The sequence below is a fragment of the Cyanistes caeruleus genome, chromosome 2 (genome assembly GCF_971803275.1).
Source record: "Cyanistes caeruleus chromosome 2, bCyaCae1.hap1.1, whole genome shotgun sequence".
Taxonomy (NCBI): Eukaryota; Metazoa; Chordata; class Aves; order Passeriformes; family Paridae; genus Cyanistes; species Cyanistes caeruleus.
In genome coordinates this window covers 7,639,319-7,661,506 of record NC_141702.1, presented here as the reverse complement: position 1 = coordinate 7,661,506, position 22,188 = coordinate 7,639,319, and the positions used below count along the sequence as shown (strand labels likewise).

Below are 22,188 nucleotides of genomic sequence, written 5' to 3'. Positions count from 1 at the left end.
TTGACAAGATTAACAGTGTAAAATTTATGCTCAGCTTGTGCTTTTGTGGCTGTCCTCTGAATCTTGTGAAAAGGAAGCTTTTTATTTTTTAAAAAAAAACTTTTTTCCTGCTGGACACACTTAGGATTTTACAGCAAGACTCTTTTTTACGATTTAATTAATTTTACAGCAGCCTAACCCCAGTATAAAGGTGAGATATTAATTTGATACTAGTTAAATCTTCAGTACTTCATGAAAATGCAGTCTTACATGCTCTTATTTGATACTTCAAATGTCTATAGAAAACAGCAATTAATAAATTGATGTTAGTAGTCACACATAACATGCAACTATCCATATTAAATTTCTTTTACCACTCCAAACCTTTTGTAATGTCACAGAGAATACCGTGGGCATCACTTCAGAACTTATGTCAGAGTAATGTTCATTAGAAATCTAAAATGGATTAGCAATCTGTCCTTCCCTATCACCAAGATCAGATGCCACTGTTGTTGCAGGCAGACTCCACACAAAAGGGATTCCACAAGGTGTAATGAAGTCAGCAGGAGAATGCCAGATCTTTACAGCAGAACTGTAGCTGTGAAGGGGGCTTTGGGGATCACATATAGGTTCTTAGCCAAAACCACTGTTTTCTTTACCTTCTACAGCAGAAAGATTCCTTCTTAGAAAACTGAGTACAAATTTAAGACATTTTCTAGGATGAATTAATCCTCTATATTGTTTCACTCCCTTTGATTAATAAATACTTCAGAGTCCTTTTGAAACTTAAGTCTTTCCTTCCTCCCAATGCAGAGTCCCAAAGTGGACAGGTCATCTTCTACAAACTCCTACTTTCACAGTCAAGCATCTCTGGGTTTTATGGCACAAATCAGATTTCACACTGATGCAAAAGGGTTTTCTGATGTCCACAACAAAACCAGGATGACAAAATGGTGTGAGCACTCCCAGCAGCCATCCAGTCCGAGGGACCTGTACATTTCTCACACATGCTCTGCCAGAAACCAGACTGCTGGAGGTCAAAAGCAAACCCAGCAAACCAGAGGAGTCCAGCACAACAGAATCAACCCCACTTCATCTGTTTGCCATCACGTCCTGGGGGCTGCATCACTGACACCCCAAATGTGCAGCTTGAACAACCTCTGCCCCCAGCCTGCCCCACGCCTGTAACTGCATGTGAGGAGCCTTTGAACACCACATCACCTTTTGCATCTTGGTCTTGAACGCAGCATTATCCCACATCAGCATTCCAGACCTGCCAATCTCAATGCAAATGGCCAGGTTTGCACTAACATCCCACTAAAAGTGATGAATACATTTAAAATCTTAGCTGCTTATCATACTTTTAAAGGGAAAGGATTTTTCCTGATATAAAAGTAAGGCTCAGTATAGCGTAACTCAAACGCAATTCTAAAATAAATGGAATTTCATAGTAGTCACAACCATCTACTGGCAGTGGGTTCAACCAAAATACACTTCATATGCAAATGATCACACTGGAAAAAAAATGACTCATCTAGAAATGGAATGAGGCTGAATTAATTAGTGTTAAAGTTTATAATCCCTCATTTTTACATAACAGTTACATGACCACAACTGAAGCATAAATGGAGGAGGTAAAAAAAATGAAGTGTTTGGCTTCATTAATCAGTTCATAAGTTTACTGATTTAGCTTGCAGAATTTATTCATATGCAGTGCTGGCTTAAAACCCCATATAGTACAAGTCCAAATCCTACCCAAGATACAGAAGAAAAGGATCTCATTTTTAAATTTATTTAAATAAATTACCTGAAGAGCTTAAGGATGAAGCAGAGAATGTGCAGCACTGCAAATTTAAGGAAATATGGGAAATTGGATTTCAAAACTACATTCAAGGCAGAAATCAACAGCAGAAGGAAGCAACATTAAGCAGTGAACACTTGACAAATTTGAGTGTTGCACAAGCATAAGGCTTTAGGAACACCCACCCTAACTATTTCTTACTAAATGATGCTTTTGAAGTACCACTCCAACTTCACTAAGTATCTTTACAAAAATCCTTTTGTCAGTTCCCAAATATTTTGTCTCTTTTGACTGGTTATTTTTACAGCCACTGTCAGAAACCAGACGTGAATCTATTCTCTGTTAACATGGCCATTCCCACTCCTGAAAGACAAAGAGAGACACAAGACCTCACACTCTACTCCCTTTATTCAGACTGCAAACCCAGGTGTGGTGCTGGTACCTGCAAGGACATCCAGGTCAAAGCATACCTGCCCATGCTGAGCCCAGGCTCTCACCGATCAACTTTATTATTATACAGCAGGTATTAAACTTTGTATCTAATTGTGCTTTCAAAGCTGCATGTAAAAGTGCAATTGGAGTCAGACATGAAGTTACTACTACTCCCTTCCTCAACTACTCTTTTGCCCAGGTGCCCTACAGTTTAAGGTACACAGAAAAGAAAAGAGGGAAATGTCCAGGGTTGCTTCATGTCCTAAACCTCAAGAGTTCTTTTAAAAAATAAAAAAATAAACAACACAAAGTTGTAAGAACAACTTTGCTAAATATAATAAATAGAAAGGGAAGGGTCTTTCCTCAAAAAAACCCTCTAATTAGAAGCCTTTTCTCTAATGGACAAACACTGAAAGCAGAAGTTGGACCAAACTGCTCAAAATTACTTAACAGCAAGATCCCAAAGTGTCACATCTAAACTGCAAAACCAAGGAGGTCCAGGAAAGAGAAGACTGTTATCAGCCAGGAGGCAGCATTTCTTTTAAATACATTTTTGAAGGAGCTAAAGCTGTGTTTTCTTGTCATCTTTATTCAAGTATTTCACAGCAGTTATATTACAAATTACAGTAAAATGTTCAAAATTTCCAGAAGTTCGAAAAAATTAAATAACTTACTTCAAACTAACGTAAAATGAAGTCAAAATGCAAAACATCAATTTAAACACAATTCTGAATAAAACTATAGAATCCAAAATATACCATAGCTGATGAAGGAAGTCTACTTAATCCACAAAGTAGACACACGTTAATGAAACCAAACAGGACGCCCCAATGTCTAAATAACCCAATGTACAAGATACAAAAGATGCAAGTACAAGCCCAAATTCAAGCTTATGTTGTGATTACAAAAAAAAAAAACAAAACAAAATACTATCAGCTGCAGGACCTGCCATTCAGGAGACTGAAGGTAAAACCAGCGCTGACTCACCAAATTAATCCAAAAAAAAAAAAAAAACAATCAAAAAAACCAGGAAGACAAGATATTACAAAAACCCAGTAATCCTATAAATACATTGGCATATGAGGAAATCAAGTAACAATACAGAGGACACAAAACAAAACAAAACAAAAAATCACAGGTGAGATTCAAGCTTGCAAATACAATTAACTCCAGAGCCATCACCCAAGAGCAAATCTATCACTCCAAAACAGCCCCCCCCCAGGCCCCCAGGGAAACCTCCTCCTCCTGGCTGGCCACATTCCATAGAGTCCAGCACAAGGACTCACACAAGGAGTTTATTTGCAATTTTCACAACAAGAAACAAGGAAGAGAGGTCAATTTGTACAAACTCTTGCCAGTGCTGTGTGGCAAAAAAAATTAAAAACATACAAAGAGTAAACAAGTTTAGACCACATGGATAGATTAACAGCTGTTTTAACTCTATAACCACCAGACATCTGTAAAGGAAAACAAAAACTGAAGTGTGGTTATTTGGGCTAAGAAGGCGAGTATATCATTTTAGGTAAGCTGTCCACTAGAACATCTGATATTAGCTACATTTCTCTAAAACAACATGGCAGCTCCTCAATTAGTAAAGTTGCCTCTTAATGATTCTTCCCAATCAACAACTGACAGTAAAAATTTTCCTTTAGAAACCTGACCTTTTAGAACCTTTTTTAATGCTAGGTATTAGCTTAAACTTGCTTTTTACACTCACTGGTGACTAAAATTCTCAACTGTTTTAGTTTATATAAATTTATTATCTTAAAAATGAATACAGTTTTATCTTCCACAAGTGCTGCTGTTACTTGAACAAAAACTTCTTTGAGTAAGTGAAACTGGAATAAATATTTTTAAAAAATTCTGCAGCAAGAACCTGAGACTTGCAAAAAACCCTTTTATCAGAAACTTGCTACAAAAAATCTGCTACATTTCATTTAATCAAATCTTAAAGTTTGTAACAATTTCCATCAAAATACAAAATGCTGTTAATGTACCAGACACATAAATATCTCAAACAGGTATGATGCTAATAAATACTAAATGAAACATGGAAAAAAATCCCATAATCAAATCTGAGATCAAAGAATCTCATTTAAAATGTGTTTTCTGCTTGTTTTTGTTGTCTTTAATCGCACTTTCCCACCTAAAAAATACAGTGTTTCTGCATGGGTTGCATTTAGGTGTAACTAGATGTACATGAATGCTTAAAACCTTTTGCTGCCATTACCTATGAAGAAAAACAGTGGCAACCAGGGGAGAAAAAGATCTAAGATAGACTGATGTTTAACCATAATGGACAAAAAGCACTTTGGATTACTGCAGTAGCCCAAGGCCCATATTTTCTCTCTCTGCAGCACTACCCTGGGATGAGCCGTAGAGGTGGAGACAAGTCCCTAAGCCTGGGTTTGTACATGGGAGCAGCGTGATTGCAGTCCTCCATAAACACTGTTGGTAACTAAAATACAAAAAGCTGAGGTAGCTCAGGATCTCTGCAGTAGTCTGTTTTCACTATTTAAAACTAATCACACTGCGTTGCATATTTCTGGACAGACACTTCTGCAGCTACATAGGGACAGTCACAATGAATGGTTCAGGATGGGAACACCAGCCAACTGCTCTAGAACACTTTCCACATGGGTGTGAAATAAACCAGCCCAGGTAATGTTCTAATACCGAGCTTGTGATAAAACATAAAAATTGCCTAGACTATTCTCTCCAGTTGCCAGAAAGGAAAGGTGTTGAACTACACAATTCAGTCCAAGAGAACTCTTAGAAAAGATGGTTTCAAAAGGCTTTCCTCCAATCCTTCCCACAGTAACAATTCTTTGCACAGAACAACTTGTGAAATCTAAGAGAAGCTTTATTTTCAGCTGAGGCTAGGCTCCAGGACTTTGACCAACTATAATGTCTTCTTGCCTGCACTGCACAGTCCGAGCTATATTACAAACACAGACCTTCCCAACGAAACCTGCCAGCATTAACCTTGCCTTCCTTAGAGAACTCTCACTGGAAAACAAGGACATGGTGGGAAAATGCTTCATTTTTAGCAACACAGAAGAGTTTCACTGTGTAACTTGTTTCTAAAACAAAATATATACCAATGAAAAAGGAATTTCACCATTTTGGTAAAGTGTGTGGCTTTTTCAGTGTGTCTTAGTTTAGTTCTGTAGAGTAAGACAGGCATTATAGAACCATAATACTGGTTGCCATCCAATGAAGAGAATATAATTCATCCTTTAGGAGATCTTCATTCTGCAGACAGCTTTCTAACATTGCCATTTGCTATAATCCAAACAAATTGTTTAGCCTTATCTTTCTCAATTGACTAAAAGGCACATTAAAGGCAGTTCTAGAGAGCCTCATCTTCAAATTTCTGTACATCCAGTTACTCAAGATTCCTACCACAATGCATCACTGCCTTCTTTAGGACAGATTTTTTTTTGTCCATAACCCCAGAGAAGAGAAAAATTTGAAAAAAAAAAATAAAAAAAAAGGTTGCCTGTTTAAAAATATTCAACTTAGATCTGCTCTTTCCAGTCCTCTTGTATGTGTTGGTCTTCACTTTGCCTGAAGTTTCCCCAAAGATAATGCATGTAGAGTGAACAAGAGCAGGAATGAGAACAGTTTCTGTAGCACCAAAAATCTCCAAGCTGTGGCATTGTATTCTTTATTTATATCAGATACAATTATGTGAAGTTCCGTTTGGTTCTTGTAGGCTGGTTGGTTTCAGGTACCTGAGACAATAGCACCAAATTCAACAGAAACAAAGAGAGAGAGCACTTAAGACCAAGGCTCTGCACATACTTGGTGCAAATGGAAACTGAATGGCTCAGAGGACTGCTCTCCCATGAGCAGTTTGAGAGGATAAACCCACCCATCTTGACGAGTTCACAGGAATGTTTCAAACACATGAACTGTTCTTTCCATCTCCTGAAAAAGACACAGACCATTAACTATTCATAAATATAGAGAGACAGAAAGAGAGTTCGTTTATATAGTAGTACTTACTGTGATACTTTTTTTAATCTGAACAAATAAATATATGAAAACAGACGTTTCTGTTTATTAGCTGCTATCTGCTAGCAAAATATTATAAAAGAGGGAACTCATTAAAGAAGTATTAATGCAGAAAACCACTCTATCATGATAGTCCATGAGAGAAATCAAGGCTTATTACGGTTACTTGTATAATTAATGTGCTCAATATATATTAGAAAAGCATTGCAGTGGTACACTGCATGAGTTCAAGTCTTAACTGCACACTTATGCTGTTGGTGACCCAGCTGTAACCACATGTCTGCACAGTTTAGATAATCAAAGTAAAGATTGGTCTCTACACACTCCTGCTGGACAAATGCCTTTTTAATCTACCTAACATCTTGCACAGACTCTCAACACATTTTTAGGTGAATATGGCAGAGAATAGCATGAAAACGATTTGAAAAGTATTCTGCAGGAACTCTACAGAACCTCCCCACTATGGCTTTTCCAGGTTGTGTTGTAAATTATTCATAGAGAAAAATATTTAGTGCTCAGTGATTCAACTGGAAAGTAGCAATTGTTGTCCTTTTCTCAGCAGGGCTGGTTATCAGTTGAATCAGCAAGCTGATCCAAACCCCTCTGCAGTTAGAATAGTGGTGATGGAGGGGAATGCACACACAGAGCTGGCATCAGCCTGTGCCAATGGTGAAATGACCAATTTGCTGTTGATGTACAGGAGGCCTTGGAGGGCAAACACTTCAGTGACAAAGGATGACAGCAAGGCAGACACCTGGATTCCACCATGCTGCACTGCATTTGTTCTGCAGAAAGCATCCTTAGAAACAACTGCCAGTTTCTAAGTTACTACACCAAGCTTTTTTCTTTTTATATATACCTTCTTCAAAGTCTATTAAAGGTTTTGCCTGCTAGTAGAACACTGAATTGACAGATTAACAGTTTCTGAAAAGCCTATCTCACAATATTCAGGTAAGAATAAAAGAAGCTGTACAACATCACCTCTATAAGTTGTGATTTGTCATAGTCTCTACGATGTCTGTAGATGCATTGACTGAGGAGTGAATACAATCTCTCCAGTTGGTCAACAGTCAGGTTGTCACTTTTCTTAACTACCAAATCAAGCAGTTTCTGTTGAAACAACAAAAGGTGAAGTTGAGTGTTTCTAGAATAATTTTTAAATTTTTTTTAAGGACAAATCAGAAATGCAATGTCTTTCTGAAGCCCTCCTTTGAAGGGATACATACAAATGAAATGAACCACACCTGGGTATCAGCAGGGCCACTGCTTCAATATTTATACAAGAAGGACTTGATGTCTCTTCACTTTTCCAATTATACCCACACTTTTCCTCTTAAGATTCTTTTACTCAGTATAGCCGGGGCAATGTTTGTTCTTTTGGAATGCTACTTCATCCCATTTTATCTTGGTCAGTCATCATAACAAAGCAAACCCTAAAAACTTCGATGGCTAAAGATACATTTTTAGGAACTTACACTGGCAGAGAAAAAATGTACCACCACATGAAAACATTGGTACTTCCACAAATGTTGATAAATGGAACAAAAAAAGAGAAGGGGGTAGAAGGAGGACACAACACATGTAAAATTTCTAATAACAAAGGTGAAAGTATTTTACATAGTAGCAAAGAGTGACATTTAAGATTTTTTTTTTCTCCTGTCATAACAATTCTATGGTTTTCAAAGAGCTTATCATCTGTACTCCACAGAAAATGGGATCTAAATTTCATAGGTCACAGTGGGTCAAACTACTTTTCACAACAGAAGAAAGCAAACTTTCTTGTAACTTTGCTTAAAAAAAACTGAAAGAAAATTAACTAGCAGTCTATAATGCCAAAACATCAACACAAATTCCTATTTGCTTTCCAATCCACTATGTTTTCTCCACCAAGTATGCCTACACAGGAAAAGATGATGTTAACTCCCAATTACCAAGCACCCAACAGTGTCTTGGTACCTGGCACAGCCAATTAACACATGAGTACCTGCAAAAATGGCAATTAAAAGAGTGGACTTCTGTGTCATTACTGGATTATAAGGGTAGTAATGATGGAACAGTAAGGATTCAGTAGTTTTATTAACTTTTCATCCAAAAAATGCTGATTGAAAAATCATTTCTAAAAGTTACTACCATCAGAATACTTGTTTGCAGTCCAAACTGAAGGAAATGTTGCTTCAGAATACAGAAAGGAAGCTTTTTTTTCAGTCTGTTAATAGTTCAATTTATTTTTTCAGTTCTGTTACCTTTAATCTGTCATGGTCAACAACCACAGAGGGTAAGGGATCTGAAGGTTCCTCTGGAACCTGCTCCAAACTTGTGGGCTTTGACTGCTCCACAGCGACTTTTCGCGTTTTCTTGCTTTTGAACAAACCTGTAATTTGAAAAAAAATTATCAGCACTGTCAGTCCCACAAAATGCAGCCTATTTCTTCACTTCAGTTTGATTTTGCTTGTTTAGTTTGTTGGGTTGTTTTGAATCAAGCAAGATTGTAGCAGTGCACATTATTCATCAGCTTTGCTGAACTCTGAATGTTTACAGGTGCAGAAACCCACAGTTCAGAAGACACACACAAAACTGGCAATCTTTAAAACCCAACTCCAAAGCGACAACTTTGAATGGAAACTGAATTCTACTAAGAGTTCTCATCGTATCTTTCTATTCGACAACAACAAATTAAATGGCTTCAAAGCAAGTTCACACATTAGGCAAATGCTGAAATTCTTTCTGCTCAAGTGAAACAAATCTTAATTTTTCTCTAAAGCATCCCAAGTCTTCATCATCACAGTATTCCAACATCTGCTCTACTCCAAACCTCATGCTTACATGTTTCTGTTTTCTTCCACCTCTGTATTCAAGCTATTGACCAATCCTATTGCAAAGAATGAAGTATTTTCCTATTTCTTTATACTCTCTCTACATTCATTCACTATTTTTCTCCTCAACTATTTAAAATGCCTTTTCTTCTGAGGACCCCTGCTATTATAACCATCCTAAAGCGTACAAAATTCACCAATCAAATTCAGAAATGTAAAGGCTCTTAACACATCATGCGCTTCTTGTGATATTCCTAAGACCTTTCTTGTATTATTCTCCTTACCCTTAGAGAAAATATGTATATACAAACATCCAACATGTACACAGTAATCTTCTCATAATTCAGATCTCTCATTAAAGCTCATTTACTTTGTAAATCTCAGCGCTAACTTTTGAAGTAAAGATTTCATTCTTTTAGATAATTCTGAAAGCTCATTAAAAAGGCAATCATGCATAAGGCTTCTATTTCTGTTCCCTGAGGAAACGATCTCTCTTGTCTTCAAAGGACATGGCCCCTTCTTTTATACACCACCAGAATTTTCCTCCTCTTCTTATCTTTTTCCTGCACTGTTATTGTGTTCACTGTGACTCCAAAGCCAGATACCTTCTCCAACAGATAAACAATAATCTGGCTTTTGCTATGAGTTAAACTACTTCAACTTTTGCTATGAGCAAATTTTTAAAGGAATACATTCTTTATTTTTATGCTCTTCTACCCAATGTCAACAATCATATTATCATATTCTCTAACAAAATAAGCCAATATCTATCATGTAGATCAAAATATAAATCAGACAGAATATACAGACCAAAATATGTACTGTATTTCTTGCCATTTATAATATTTTTAAATATTTAATTATTGTTTTAATGTTACCTCAGTATTTCCGACAAAGCTGACAAATATGAATGGAGTAGTGTTAGTATGGAGATAAGCTTTCTTGCCTAAGATAAAAATGCAGCAAGTCAAGACTGCACTTCTAATTTTTCTATGTGGAATTAAATGCTGTAAGCACACTATGAGTTTCAAATAAATAGTAATTAAAAAATATTACTATATAATAATAATTGTAACAGAAGGTATTACAGCGAAAAATACACACGTTAACTTGGACACTGAGATAAAGGCAAAAACAAGACAAACAAACTATACCTTCTTTATCTGCTTCAGCATCTTTAGTTTCAATGTCTGTGCTCTGTAGCATTTTCTCGTTATTGCTGCAATGTGGTAACTCAGCTTTCACCGGACCAGTTCCTTGACTTTCACTGGAAGCTTCCATTTTCTCCTTTGGCTGATCTTCAGATAAAGATTTTTGCTTGTTACTAGACCCATCACTGTTGTCACAGGGTGAAGCAGCATCAAGTGATTCTACTTTACCATTATGACAGGCTGGAACAGGTACACCTTCGGAGCTGTGTACAGATGTCTCTCCATTCACACAGTCCCCTTTCAATGTAGAGTCCTTCCTTAATTCTTTTTCAGCACCCAGGATAACACTGTCAGTTATTAACAGGGATTCATTTGAGCTCTCTTCTTCTGTTGATGCAAAATTGTTTTCCTTTCCTGATGTCCCATTGTTAAGCCTCTGCTCTGCATCTATATCCATAATATCACAAGAGGATTCATCATTTGTCATAGAGAGGTCTCCTGTTTCCTCTCCATTCTCCTCAATGCAGTCAGTGCTGATCTCTAGCTCTCCATTTTCCAGCAATTTACTGTCCTCACCATGATTTTCATCATCAGCAAACTTTGCATCATCTTCATCTTTCTTTAAATTATTGACTTTCCTCTTCTTAATAATGCCTTTGCCCCACTGTGAGCGCCGTCTGGATTTTCTCCTTATTCGAACTGAAAACAAACAACACAAACACTTTTAGATGCACAGGCACCCCTCCATAAAGAGACCAGGATGTAACAATATGGTTCAGTGAAGCAATCTTCATTCTTCAAGGAAAAATAAGATGTCTGTCAATTTGAATGTGAACAAATTAGAGGTAACAAGGAATTTTAGAAGTATAAGGAGTGGACACTCAGTCATCCACTCAATTCCTAAACTATAGAAACAAGAAATTCGTACTTAAAACAGCTAAGCAATGATGTAGTAATTTGGGTAACTCATATGGATAATGGAGACTCTAAAGACAGTTATTCTCATTTTCCCTTTTTAGCTCCTCAGTGATTTGAAATGATTATACAATAGAACAAATGAAAGTGCAATCCATGGATTTATAGGACAATTCAGTTGGAAGGGATATGAGGAAGCCTCTAATCCAACCTATTACTCCAACCAGAGACAGATGTGAGGGCCATATTGTGCCACTCAACCTGAAGCAACATAGGCATGTGATCCTTTTTTCATTATTTCTCCAGGAAATTTTACTTTCTCTTATTTCTTAGTTTTATTTTCTGTGCCTTTGAAAAATTACATAATAAACTATTTTTCAGAAAGGTCATTTTCTTTTATTAACCTATCTGTAGTGAGATACAACTAAGGTACCGATCTAAAGGCTTTGGGGCATATTTGTAATTTAATGGGCAAATGCAGAAGGAAGACCATTCAAACCTAATGCTACTGTCAACATCCTTTTCAAAAGCACTAACTAGACACAGTTGAGAAGACCGAGGAAAACACTGGGAAAAAGTGAAGCTTCTACGTTCAAATCCAAGCAATGATAAAGACTGTCCTAGATTCGCAAAATCGCTTAAGCTGTGGGCAACTACTATAAATGAAAATCACAGCCAACAGTAACCAGAGACTGAAAAATTTCCTTCCACTTCGAAGTGAACTCTTATGCTGAGCACCTCCATAATGTTCTTTATATCTGGAAGTTGCTTTGATTTATGGGGTATTAAGTTCTACACCTGTGTCTGCCAACCACACACTGAGCTACAAACATCTTGCTTTGAAGATACAAGCATTATACAGGTCCAAGTGTTGAGAATGAATTCACAGCCACTCAGAAGCACAGTTGTACCCAGAACTTTTCCCCATGAGTGCTGTATGTAAGCAGGTAGTTTAGCAACTACATTAGAAGTAAATCTTAACCTTTTAGCTGTAAAGGTATCTAAAGATACAATCACACTGCAATAAAAACAGTCTCACTTGGAATGTGTATTTATTGTTACAAATAATCTTTATGGAGAACTGCAAGATTTTGGTGGGGGGGGAAATCCTTTTTCTCCAGCTCTATTCAAGATCTGATAGTGACTTCTATCACCAATGTCACTCTTATTCATGATAAACTACAACCTACTCACATAACTTTTCAGGAGTTCATGTATTTTTTTCCCTAAATTGTGCAAGAGATTTTCATTAATCACTGAAGCAGCAAATCTGAAACTAAACAGTGAAAAGTAAACTTACAAAAATAAAAATAATCCTCTATTACGCAATGGATTGAGCCTCAGTGCAACTCCAAAGATGGGTGAATAGAAGTCTTTTGACTTCTATTCTGAATGTATAAATAAATAAGTTGAAATTTTTAAGGATACACTGATTTTTGGCTGCTTAGGCAGACTTTGCTGTAATTCAGATGTTGTGAAGTATATTTGACATCTTTTGTATCAGTGAACTGTACTTCAAATATTTACTGGTGTATCTGTCCACACTGAGTTCCACCTGGGATAAGAACCCACAATTTGCCTAAACACACAAGTACGTTCCTAAAATTCTTAGGTATGAGAGAAATCACTTTAAAGCAAATTAAATTAATCCTTGTATTACCCATCTCATTAAATTTCAAGTCTTTCCCAAGTGAGAGTCAGCAAGTCCAGCTCACTCAGTGTCCCATGCAGTATTTTTGAACAAGCATTATGTGTGTTGTTTTTTACTGCTGTTTTTAATTAGGACAAAGCAACAACAAAAAGTGAGACAGAAATGTCTTTTGGAATGACAGAGGAAATTCTGGTTCCAGATCCTTAGCAACCAAAACATTGTTACATAGATTTTTCTTTTACACAGAGTGAAAACGTTAGGCAAGTTTACTAAATGAGTGAAAAGTTGGGCAAGGAATACAGCATTTAAAAACAAAACCCACCACCAGACTTTCTGTCCTGCTTAATTCCCCCAGTTAAGGGAGTGGTACAAGTAGAAGTGCTTAATGGACCAGAAACCATGTGACAAACTGTAGACACTAACACCAGATTTCATAACCTATGTAGGTCCCCTTTATATTTCCTGGAAATAAAAAGACACTACTGCAAGAGTATAATGGATCTGAGAAGCTGCCATATGGGGCAGGAAACTGACTCCTACAGGACAGTTGATTATGACTTTAAAAGGATGAAGGAGCTACCACAGGGTAAAACTGATGCAAAGGGCCAGTGGGGAGGAACTAATGGGTTAACAGATTGCTGCTAAAAAATAAACTTAACCTGGAATCCCATCTTCACTTCCGTAATGTTTGTATTTTAGAAGATTGTAAACTATCAAGAGCAGAATGCCAAAATTTTTATTTTCTAGTCAGTATGATTCATGCCACACTATCAGCTTCCTGTAGATAACAAAATGGGACAGCTATGTACAGAAGAAAAATTTTGAGTGAACTTTGTTTAAAAAATTAACATAGTACACACAATTGCAACTTAATACCTTAACACTTTTCAATTACTCCTTTCAAAACTACTCATCAGAAATCTCCCAATTGATACCCAGTCTTTTGGCAGTATTTGTGCCAGAGGCAGTGGAAATACTATTGTCAGAAGAATCCTGCTTTATAAAACTGAGTTTCTCTAACTCCAACTATTATAATAGCAATTATTCACACATGAATACATTCACTTGCCTTCTAAATTGGCCAACTATTCACTCTATAATACTCACATAACCTCTGCAGATTTGCCAAAGAGATCTTAATTTCAGTTCTAGCTTCTGTCTGTTTTGCTTTTTTGTAAATTACTAATAAGCATTTTTAATAACAATATATACCTGTCTGACCACACGTCACACCTAACACTTCACTCAGGTTCACGTGAAGTTGGTATCAAAACTAAACTTCCCCTGCTCTTTTTTTCCTAAGATGCACAATCTACAGAGACAGCATCTTTTTGAAGTGCTATGTAATACAATGCAATTAATCACTGAATGAAAATTTACATTTTGTTAAGCAGTAGTTGAAGTTCATCAATTCTTCCATTCCTATGTTAAGACAATTTCAGAGTAATCTGAAAGAACCATAAACAAAGCAGACAGCATTTACCATAGGCATCATTAAAAATAAACTTTGTACTGTCTTACTTCAGAAGAGCTAGTCCTCTAGACGACATTAAATAAAATGAAACCTGTAGCAGACTTTCAGAAATTCTGAATTCTTACCAACTGACAGGTGCTGCTTGAAGATTCTCCAGTCAGATACACTAAGTAATAACAACATCATCTGGTGACGTAAGTACCAGCCCTGTCCAGAGCAGAGCACTGTTCTCAGCTATTAAATAACAGTGATAGTAAAAAAACCTAGAAACATCCTAAACAATATGAACCAAAAAATTCAACTCCTTCCCACTCTCCCAAAGCATTTCTGCAAGACCTAGAGGTAACCATGACCTTTCTGTTCACTATGGTCTCAGGAAAAGAGATCTCAAAAAAATGGGTGAATGGTACAGAAGCTGTGGAGCTGAGGTATGCACTGTTCCTGTGCCCCAAATCCAGCAGTACAGTGACAGAACTGTAGACTACAGAGAATTAACAGTGGAAAAGAAAGCAGACATAATTAGATGATTCAAAGACTGTCAATTATTAACAAGCAAGTCTGCTTCCCTTAATGTGGAAGAACCCTAATAAGATGCAGCAGAGATCTTTTTCTTGAAATTTCTGTAGTTTGACTACCGCAGTACCATGAGTGCAGCACAGTATTCAAGGCTAACAAGTTCACTTTATGCTGCAGAAAAGACCCCTTCCATGCTTCCACACTGCCTAAAACCCATCAGAGCATGTGAATCCTTTGTCAGCAAATGATAAAACTGACATCCATCAAACAGTAAATTCTCTGTTGTTACTGTATTTCATGAAGAATTCCTGGGGATTAAAACCCAAAGAAGATTCTTATGGCAAGGAAGATCACCACGGATCTAGATTTTTACTCTGCAGTATCAAGAACCACTTAAAGCAATTCACGTGTTTCAAGTTTTTCTTCCATGATCAAAACCCTCAACACCTTTCTGATGTCTTGTGTGTAAAGTAACTCAAAACCTTGAGAAATCACTTACAACCAGCAGCTTACACTCTCTTAAACAGCATCCAGGATATCTATGTACCTGCCACAGTAATTTAGCTGCTTCCAGTAGCTCCACATTCCTTACCAAGAGGCACTAAATAGTCCACTTGAAAGTCTCTGGAGTTTCTACTCACTAAGTCCCAAACTGCAGTCAGAGATAAGCAGCAAGAAAGAACAGATCACAGCTCCACAATGGCTTAAAAAGCAAGTGAGGTGCCAGCTTCCACTAACAAAGCCATTTCTCCCTCCAAAGCCAGCTATAGCATTTCCACTGCCTCATTTGTGCAGCACTACTGTTCCTGCAGTAAAACAGATAAGGAGACTAAATCCATCTGAAATGTTAGGTTGTTGGGGTTTTTTCTGGGTTGGTTTTCAACATCTTTGGTTGAGCTTTCCAACTCATGAATGACAGTGCTTGTACAGGGAACACAGTGGGAATATGCCACTGGTGACAAGGCAAGACAGCCTCTTTAGTAGTGACCTGCAGTTTGACCACCTTAAAGTGACTGTGGAACTAATCCCTAAAAGATGTAGTTTTCTTCACCTAGATGGAGGGCACTCAAAGCACAAAACTGACAAACACATGAAAAGAACTGCATGCAACAACTTCACATATTTATGATCTTTATCATCTTATATAACAGCTTATGTTTTGTAAAGAAATACTTGAAGAATTCATGCATTTCTACTCAAAAGGAGGAGTCAAGTTCCATAAGGAGTTGAAATAGGTACAAAAGCAGTCATGGCTGCAGCATTCCAAGTATTTTCCTTCCCAGTCAACTTCTCTCCCCTACCGTCCCAAATAATGCTCTCTACTCAAGCTCTTCCCAATTTTTCTCATGGAACTATCCCAGTGTCTCCTGTTCCTCCCCACCCCAGCTGAACAGGACATAGGACACACTCCCTCTGAGGTGTGCATACCATGCCTGGTCAATACCATGTTTTACCTGCTCAGCTACCATTTTCAATCTATCTCCTTTTCCTGCAGTAGACACGTGCATTTGTCCAGCTACCAATTTTCACAAAACCTGCAGGAATCTAATCTTTCAGCTCTCAACTTCTGTCAAATCTGTCTGAACTCTGCTAAATGATTCAGAAGTTATTAGGGGAGCAGAGATGGACAGAGCACAGGTATGATTTTTCTTGGGAAACCAAGAAAAAAATATAATTTACATGAAACCAGAGTAATTATGTTAGTAAAAATACATAGCAAGACAGTCACATTGGAAAATTAAAGAGGCAAATGAAGTCAGAAGAGAAGAGACAATCAGATTATTGTCATCTGTGGAGATAATTTTTACACTTTCCACCTCTACAGATCTGCTTATTTCCCCTCTGCTGATTAGCTCTGTACAATAGCAACTATTGCAGCTATACACATCCTTGGTACCTTCAGTTGGCTCTTAAGGACTACTGAATGACACATTCCTGCTGCAAGAGAGCCATGAACAAACAAGAAAGATTCAGGTCTACTGGATGGTTTCTCTGTCAAGGAGGCAAAATATGAAGTTAAAAAATGAAGTTAATAATCCCCAAAAAAAACCACTTTGGTGGACAGAAACACTAAGTCTTAAAACAATTTAAAGCAATCATTGCCACAGTTTTCAAAAGGGAAGAAGGAAGGGATCTATGTGGTCAGAAAACTGTTTTTATTACATCACTTGTGCATACCACTTAGAGGAGAAAAAACAGCCAAACTACTTCAGAAGATCTTTTTACCATGTTTGTAAGAAAGGGGATGATAATGCTTTCAAGGAAACCTTAAGAGAGGCTGAGCCATCTCGCATTACTGAGTTATAAAGAAAGAACAAGAGAATATAAAAATGTCACTGATCAGGTAAATTGTAGAACCCACTTAGCCTTCTGTCAGAGAAAAAAGACACTTGATTAATTCAATAGGCAGGTATTTAATAGTGATGAAAGAAAATTTCTTTGTCACTAGATATCACTGAGTTCAAAAGTTTGATGGGATCCCAAAAAAGAACAGGCAGTCAAGATTTATTAGAACTCCCACAAATTCACTACATTGCATTTTAAATTAGAAGAATTTAAAAGCCTATGGGGTTTAAAAGAACTGCTAACTAACCTGGAATCATCAGCTACATTGGTATTTCTTTCAAAAACAGGCATGAAAAAAAAAATATTTCTGAAATGATTGCAACTTTTTTTTAAAGCATCTGGCTGAAGGCAGTGTCATGCACAAGAGATCAAACCACTCCCATCCAGAATGCCAACTCCTACGCTACCCAGAACAAAATGACAGAGATAAAAAGAGACAGTTGTCCCAGCTCTGAGTAAAGACATCCTCACATTCCAGAAAATCTTTTTTAATGGTGCTTATCAAGTGACAGTACTTGCCTCTATCTCAAGTGACAATTAATCCAAGTCAAATCTGGAAAGCAGTGGGAGAAAACTAAATGGTAGCCAATACAGGATAACTGACAAAACAGCAGCTACTAGGATTTTCATGTTAGCATCTGAATGCCTGTTAATTTGCCAATATCCAATTTTTTAATCCGAACTCAGAACCAGAGCAAAAGAAGAAAATAGTTTGAATTATCAAAACCATATGGGCATCTGATCTGCCATGTCCTTTGATAAGGCATTGCTGCAGACCCAGAAGCCTAAAGTACAGCGATCACTGACACCACTGTAACAGCAAGGTCAAAGAAGAGACACTAAAGAGATGAAAATCAGACAAAGACTGAGAATAAAACAATTTCTGAGAAAGACAGTAAATGAAAGACCTTTTCTTTCTATGAATCTTTTTTAAAAAGTACTCCAGACAAAACAAAAGCCTTTCCATGATAAAGCAGAAACAAAGTGTTCCATAGGACAGCAAAGATCACCATTTAAGGGTGAAAAAGAGCAAACCAAAAACCAAAAAAAACAACACAAAAAGGCAAAGAAAATATTATTTATTTAGAAACAACATTTTCTGCCATAGTTTTTTAGATCCTTGCTTGGTATCTCTACAGCTCTTTCTAGAGAGACCACTAATCACTTAAATTACTGGGAAAAGTTAGCAGTGTGTTTACTTCATATTTCATAAAACTTCATATAAAACTTGTATTTTTAATAGTTTGCATAACACAAAGGATTTAAATTTTCTTTATTTGCTCCAAATGCCATTTTCACAGCTATGCTATTTATCATATGGCATAAAAAACATCTTCTCTATGAAGAAAACATAAAATCTGCAGTCTATCACTACAATATATTATCATTAAATGCTGAAAAAAAACAGTAAGAATGCAAAGCCAAATCTTCCCCACAGAGTTTATTTATATGTAACACTAACAGAAACAAGTGCAAGACAGTAAAATAGTATGTTCCATGCCCCATCTACTGGCAAAATGGAGCGGTTGGATACAATTTTATTATAGAGGATCCCAATGATTAAAGAGATGCTAATGCTTTCTGAGCTAACATATATCTAAACCATTTAATTTAGCACACACACCAAACTGCACACTGCTGGTAGTTTCCTTTTCCACACAGCTCCATACAAAGGTAAAATAAGACTCTTCTCAGCAGTGCCCAGTGACAACAGGCAATGGGCACAGGCTAAAATACAAGACACTCAAAATTAATAAAAATAATTTATTGTTTGTATCCAAGCACTACAAGAGGTTCCCCAGGCATGACACAGGACCCCCATTCTTGGAGATGTTCAAAACACAACTGGACAAAGCCTTGAGCAAACAGCTCTGAGGGGAGCTAGACTAGAACATCTCCAGAGGTTCCCTCCAATCACTGTAATTTTGTGATTCTATAATCATAAAACTATTTCTATTAGACTTCTGGTATCGGTCCCATTCCAAGCTCCCACCATAATACTTGCACTTTTATCAAAATACACAGTCATGGAAATGTGGAAATAATGGAAATATTTTAAATTGTGGCAGAACTTCCTCAAATACATTTTCAGCAACCTCTAGTAATTCAATACTTTTAAAACTCATCTATACTGAGAGACACAATCCACACAGCTGTACCTTCAACAAGGGAAATGGGAGCTGCAGATAAAATGTAACTCAGGAAATGTGTATCACCATGCCTTCAAACAGAAAAACTACTTACATGCCACATTTCCAACAGCCCATCTGGTCTAATCAAATTAACAAAATATCTAAAATACAGCAGAAAAAATAAATGAATCACAGATAATACGCAACTAAACACTAAATTAAGCTTTATATAAAATATATAACCTCAGAAAACAAACCAACACATAATAATCTAACTGTCACTCTCTACTGTACTAGCCCTGAGCAGGACCTTAAATTTGGCAAGGACACTGCACTGTCTGCAGTGCTCTCTGTTTTTAGACAAGAAACTTGACAATAATTTATTTTACAGTTCTCAGGTTTGTCATCTGAATTAACCTTTTTGCAGCTCTTTTCTAAAATACCGTAAAACAAAGCTCCTAAAAAATAACTAATAACTGATCAGGAAAGTAATGTTATGATTGGTGATTTTTTTCCTTAGATTCCCCTAAAACATTAATTCAATTTCAATCAGTAGAAAACAAGCAATTATTTTCAGAATTATTGAGAAGAAACCATTATTATGGTTTTATCCTATTTAATTAAACTACTTTAATAATTTTTCTTGTTACTCTGATCGTGCAATTCTTAAAAAATACTATTTCATGTCAATAAAAAATTCCTCTCTCCCTCTAAAATAATCACTCTTCAGAAATCCCTTCTCCAAACTTACTTCTTCCATTTAAACAATCACAATCCAGTTTCATTTTCTGCTATTTGAGCTCCCCACAATCTGCTCAGTTCTGCTCTCACCCTTCTCTAGCTTATCCTCCAAGTACCCTTTTAAGACCATTTCTCTTCCTCATTTCTAGTCTCTGCTGAACTGACCACATCAATCTTCAAGAGTGCCCATGTACTACTTGAATCCCTTTCTACAGATTTCTGATTGCTCATCAATTCCTGGTTCTCTCTCTTGATTACTAGATGCATCACATCCCTCCTGGACTCGTTACCTTTCCCAGACTCAGCCTTAAAAGGCAGATTTTCATTTCATCATAGACCCAAACACCACTAAGCCTCAAATTTTCTTGCCTTCCAAGCTAGATCACAAAAATACCAACAGGATCAGTGCCTTAACAGTAACTTTGCTGTTTGCACAGAGACACTGGCAATTTCCCGCAGCTGATGGCTCAAGTTTTCAAACAACTGCTGCTGCCTCCACAACAGAGGGGAAGCGAGAGAGGTACCGGAGATGCTTTGGATGCGAGTCACCAGCAAGGGCTGCTCTCCCCCTTCCCAAGGGATGTCCAGCTTGCAGGTCTATAAACCCCACCTTCTGCTGCTCAGCATGCACAGCCAGCAAAGTTCTCTGTAGAGCAGCCAGAGGGAGAATCTCCATCCTGGACTTCACAGGAAATTTAAAAAAATTAATTGGGAATCCCTTCCCTACACTCTGTTTTGCACGAGCTGCCAAATGAATGAAGAACAGCTTGGATCCACATCATCAATTTATTATATAACAATTTATTCTAACCATAATTCTGTACGATTGACTTTAATTCCTTTAACGGAAGAAATTACAGCTTCGGGAAATAAAATCATACACCTCTAATTAATTAAACCATTTGACATCAACACTATCATTCATATACAAACAATGTTCATCTCTGGGCAGTTATTACCATGCCTAGAAAACAATTTCTCATCAAGGAAAAGCACCATGAAGGAAAGCACAAAGACCAAAATGGAAATTTGTCCACTTCAGTCTGCCATCAATCAGCAATAATTAGTAATGCTACCAATAATATATTAATAATGGACTCCACATCTTCAGCAGGAAATCCAGGTTCAACTATCAGTATATCCCCCATATTCACTTTCTCTCATAGTCTTTCTTTATTTTCCTTACCATGAAAATATCTGCTATGTTCTAATAGCTCTTCTAATCAACTTACCTCTTGGAAATAATTAGCAGTGCCTCTGATTACCCAATCCCACCTCACAATCCTACAGATTTTGATCACCTAACTGGATTAATTCAGTAGGCCCCAGGAAGTGTATCTTAAAATCCTCCAGTAATGGTTAGTGACTGTTGAAAACCATTGCCATAAAGGAAAATACAGTTAAATTTGCAATCTCTTTTCTAGCTTTCAGCATGACACTGAATGTATTGAAGGCAGGAATTCCATGTAGTGCAAGTGAGAGTATTAAGCACTGTAGAGGTTATTTACCTGCTAATACACAGAGTAAACAAACCTGAAAACTCATCAAACCACTGAAAAATGTTCTTATTGGATCTGAATTGTCTTATACTGAAAACAGTCTTTTACAACAAAAAATGCAAAATACTCATACTGCGTTAGAAAAATAATTATTCATTATCACAAAACCAGAAATCCTGCTTCTTTACAACTTCTTGGGGAGAGATTTTATGGACTGCTAGAAAGAGTACTTCTTAGTTCTATGTATTTCATGCCTATAATTACTTCTGGAAATAATCAGTAAGCAGCACTAGAGACACATATCAAATGTCTGCCATTGAAAGGACCTCTAATTTTGCAAAATTATAACCCAAGGTACTTACAAGCACATTTATTTGTGGAGTTGGGCCACACGGCCATGGCAGGCTTTTGTTTGTTCCGAAATGCCTCTTCAACTCTGGCTTCTGTTTTCCGTACAGTGGAACCATGAGGAGTCACCTGCTCTGTTGGCACTGATAAGCCTGCATGCAAAAGACAACCATACCTATTTAAATAAACCAGCTGCAGGAATCTACTGAATCAAAGAAGAAACTTGGAACACCATACTGCAGTAGGAATATATCCATTAAAATTTAGCTGGACATTCAAAATAAAGATCTGAATCAAGAATATTTGGTTTCTTCTGACAAAAGAACTTACTGGTTGCATGGTCTTAAACTGTCTGCTCTGATAGATTAGA

General features: G+C 37.0%; 1 protein-coding gene across 3 annotated transcripts in view; it reads right to left on the bottom strand.

Moving 5' to 3' along the window:
- Window positions 1–2,781: 2,781 nt before the first annotated feature.
- ATAD2B (ATPase family AAA domain containing 2B) overlaps window positions 2,782–22,188 on the bottom strand; it is a 76,191-nt gene continuing 56,784 nt past the window's right edge. For 2 of the 3 annotated variants that reach the window (XM_086875684.1, XM_086875686.1), the window contains exons 24-28: window positions 21,833–21,970; window positions 10,200–10,895; window positions 8,476–8,603; window positions 7,214–7,342; window positions 2,782–6,145 (exon numbers count right to left, since the gene is read on the bottom strand). In XM_086875684.1, coding sequence (XP_086731810.1) covers window positions 6,104–6,145; window positions 7,214–7,342; window positions 8,476–8,603; window positions 10,200–10,895; window positions 21,833–21,970 — 1,133 coding nt within the window. In that variant the 3' untranslated portion in view covers window positions 2,782–6,103. The remainder of the gene's footprint in view (window positions 6,146–7,213; window positions 7,343–8,475; window positions 8,604–10,199; window positions 10,896–21,832; window positions 21,971–22,188) is intronic. The other variant, XM_086875685.1, reaches the window with a different exon arrangement.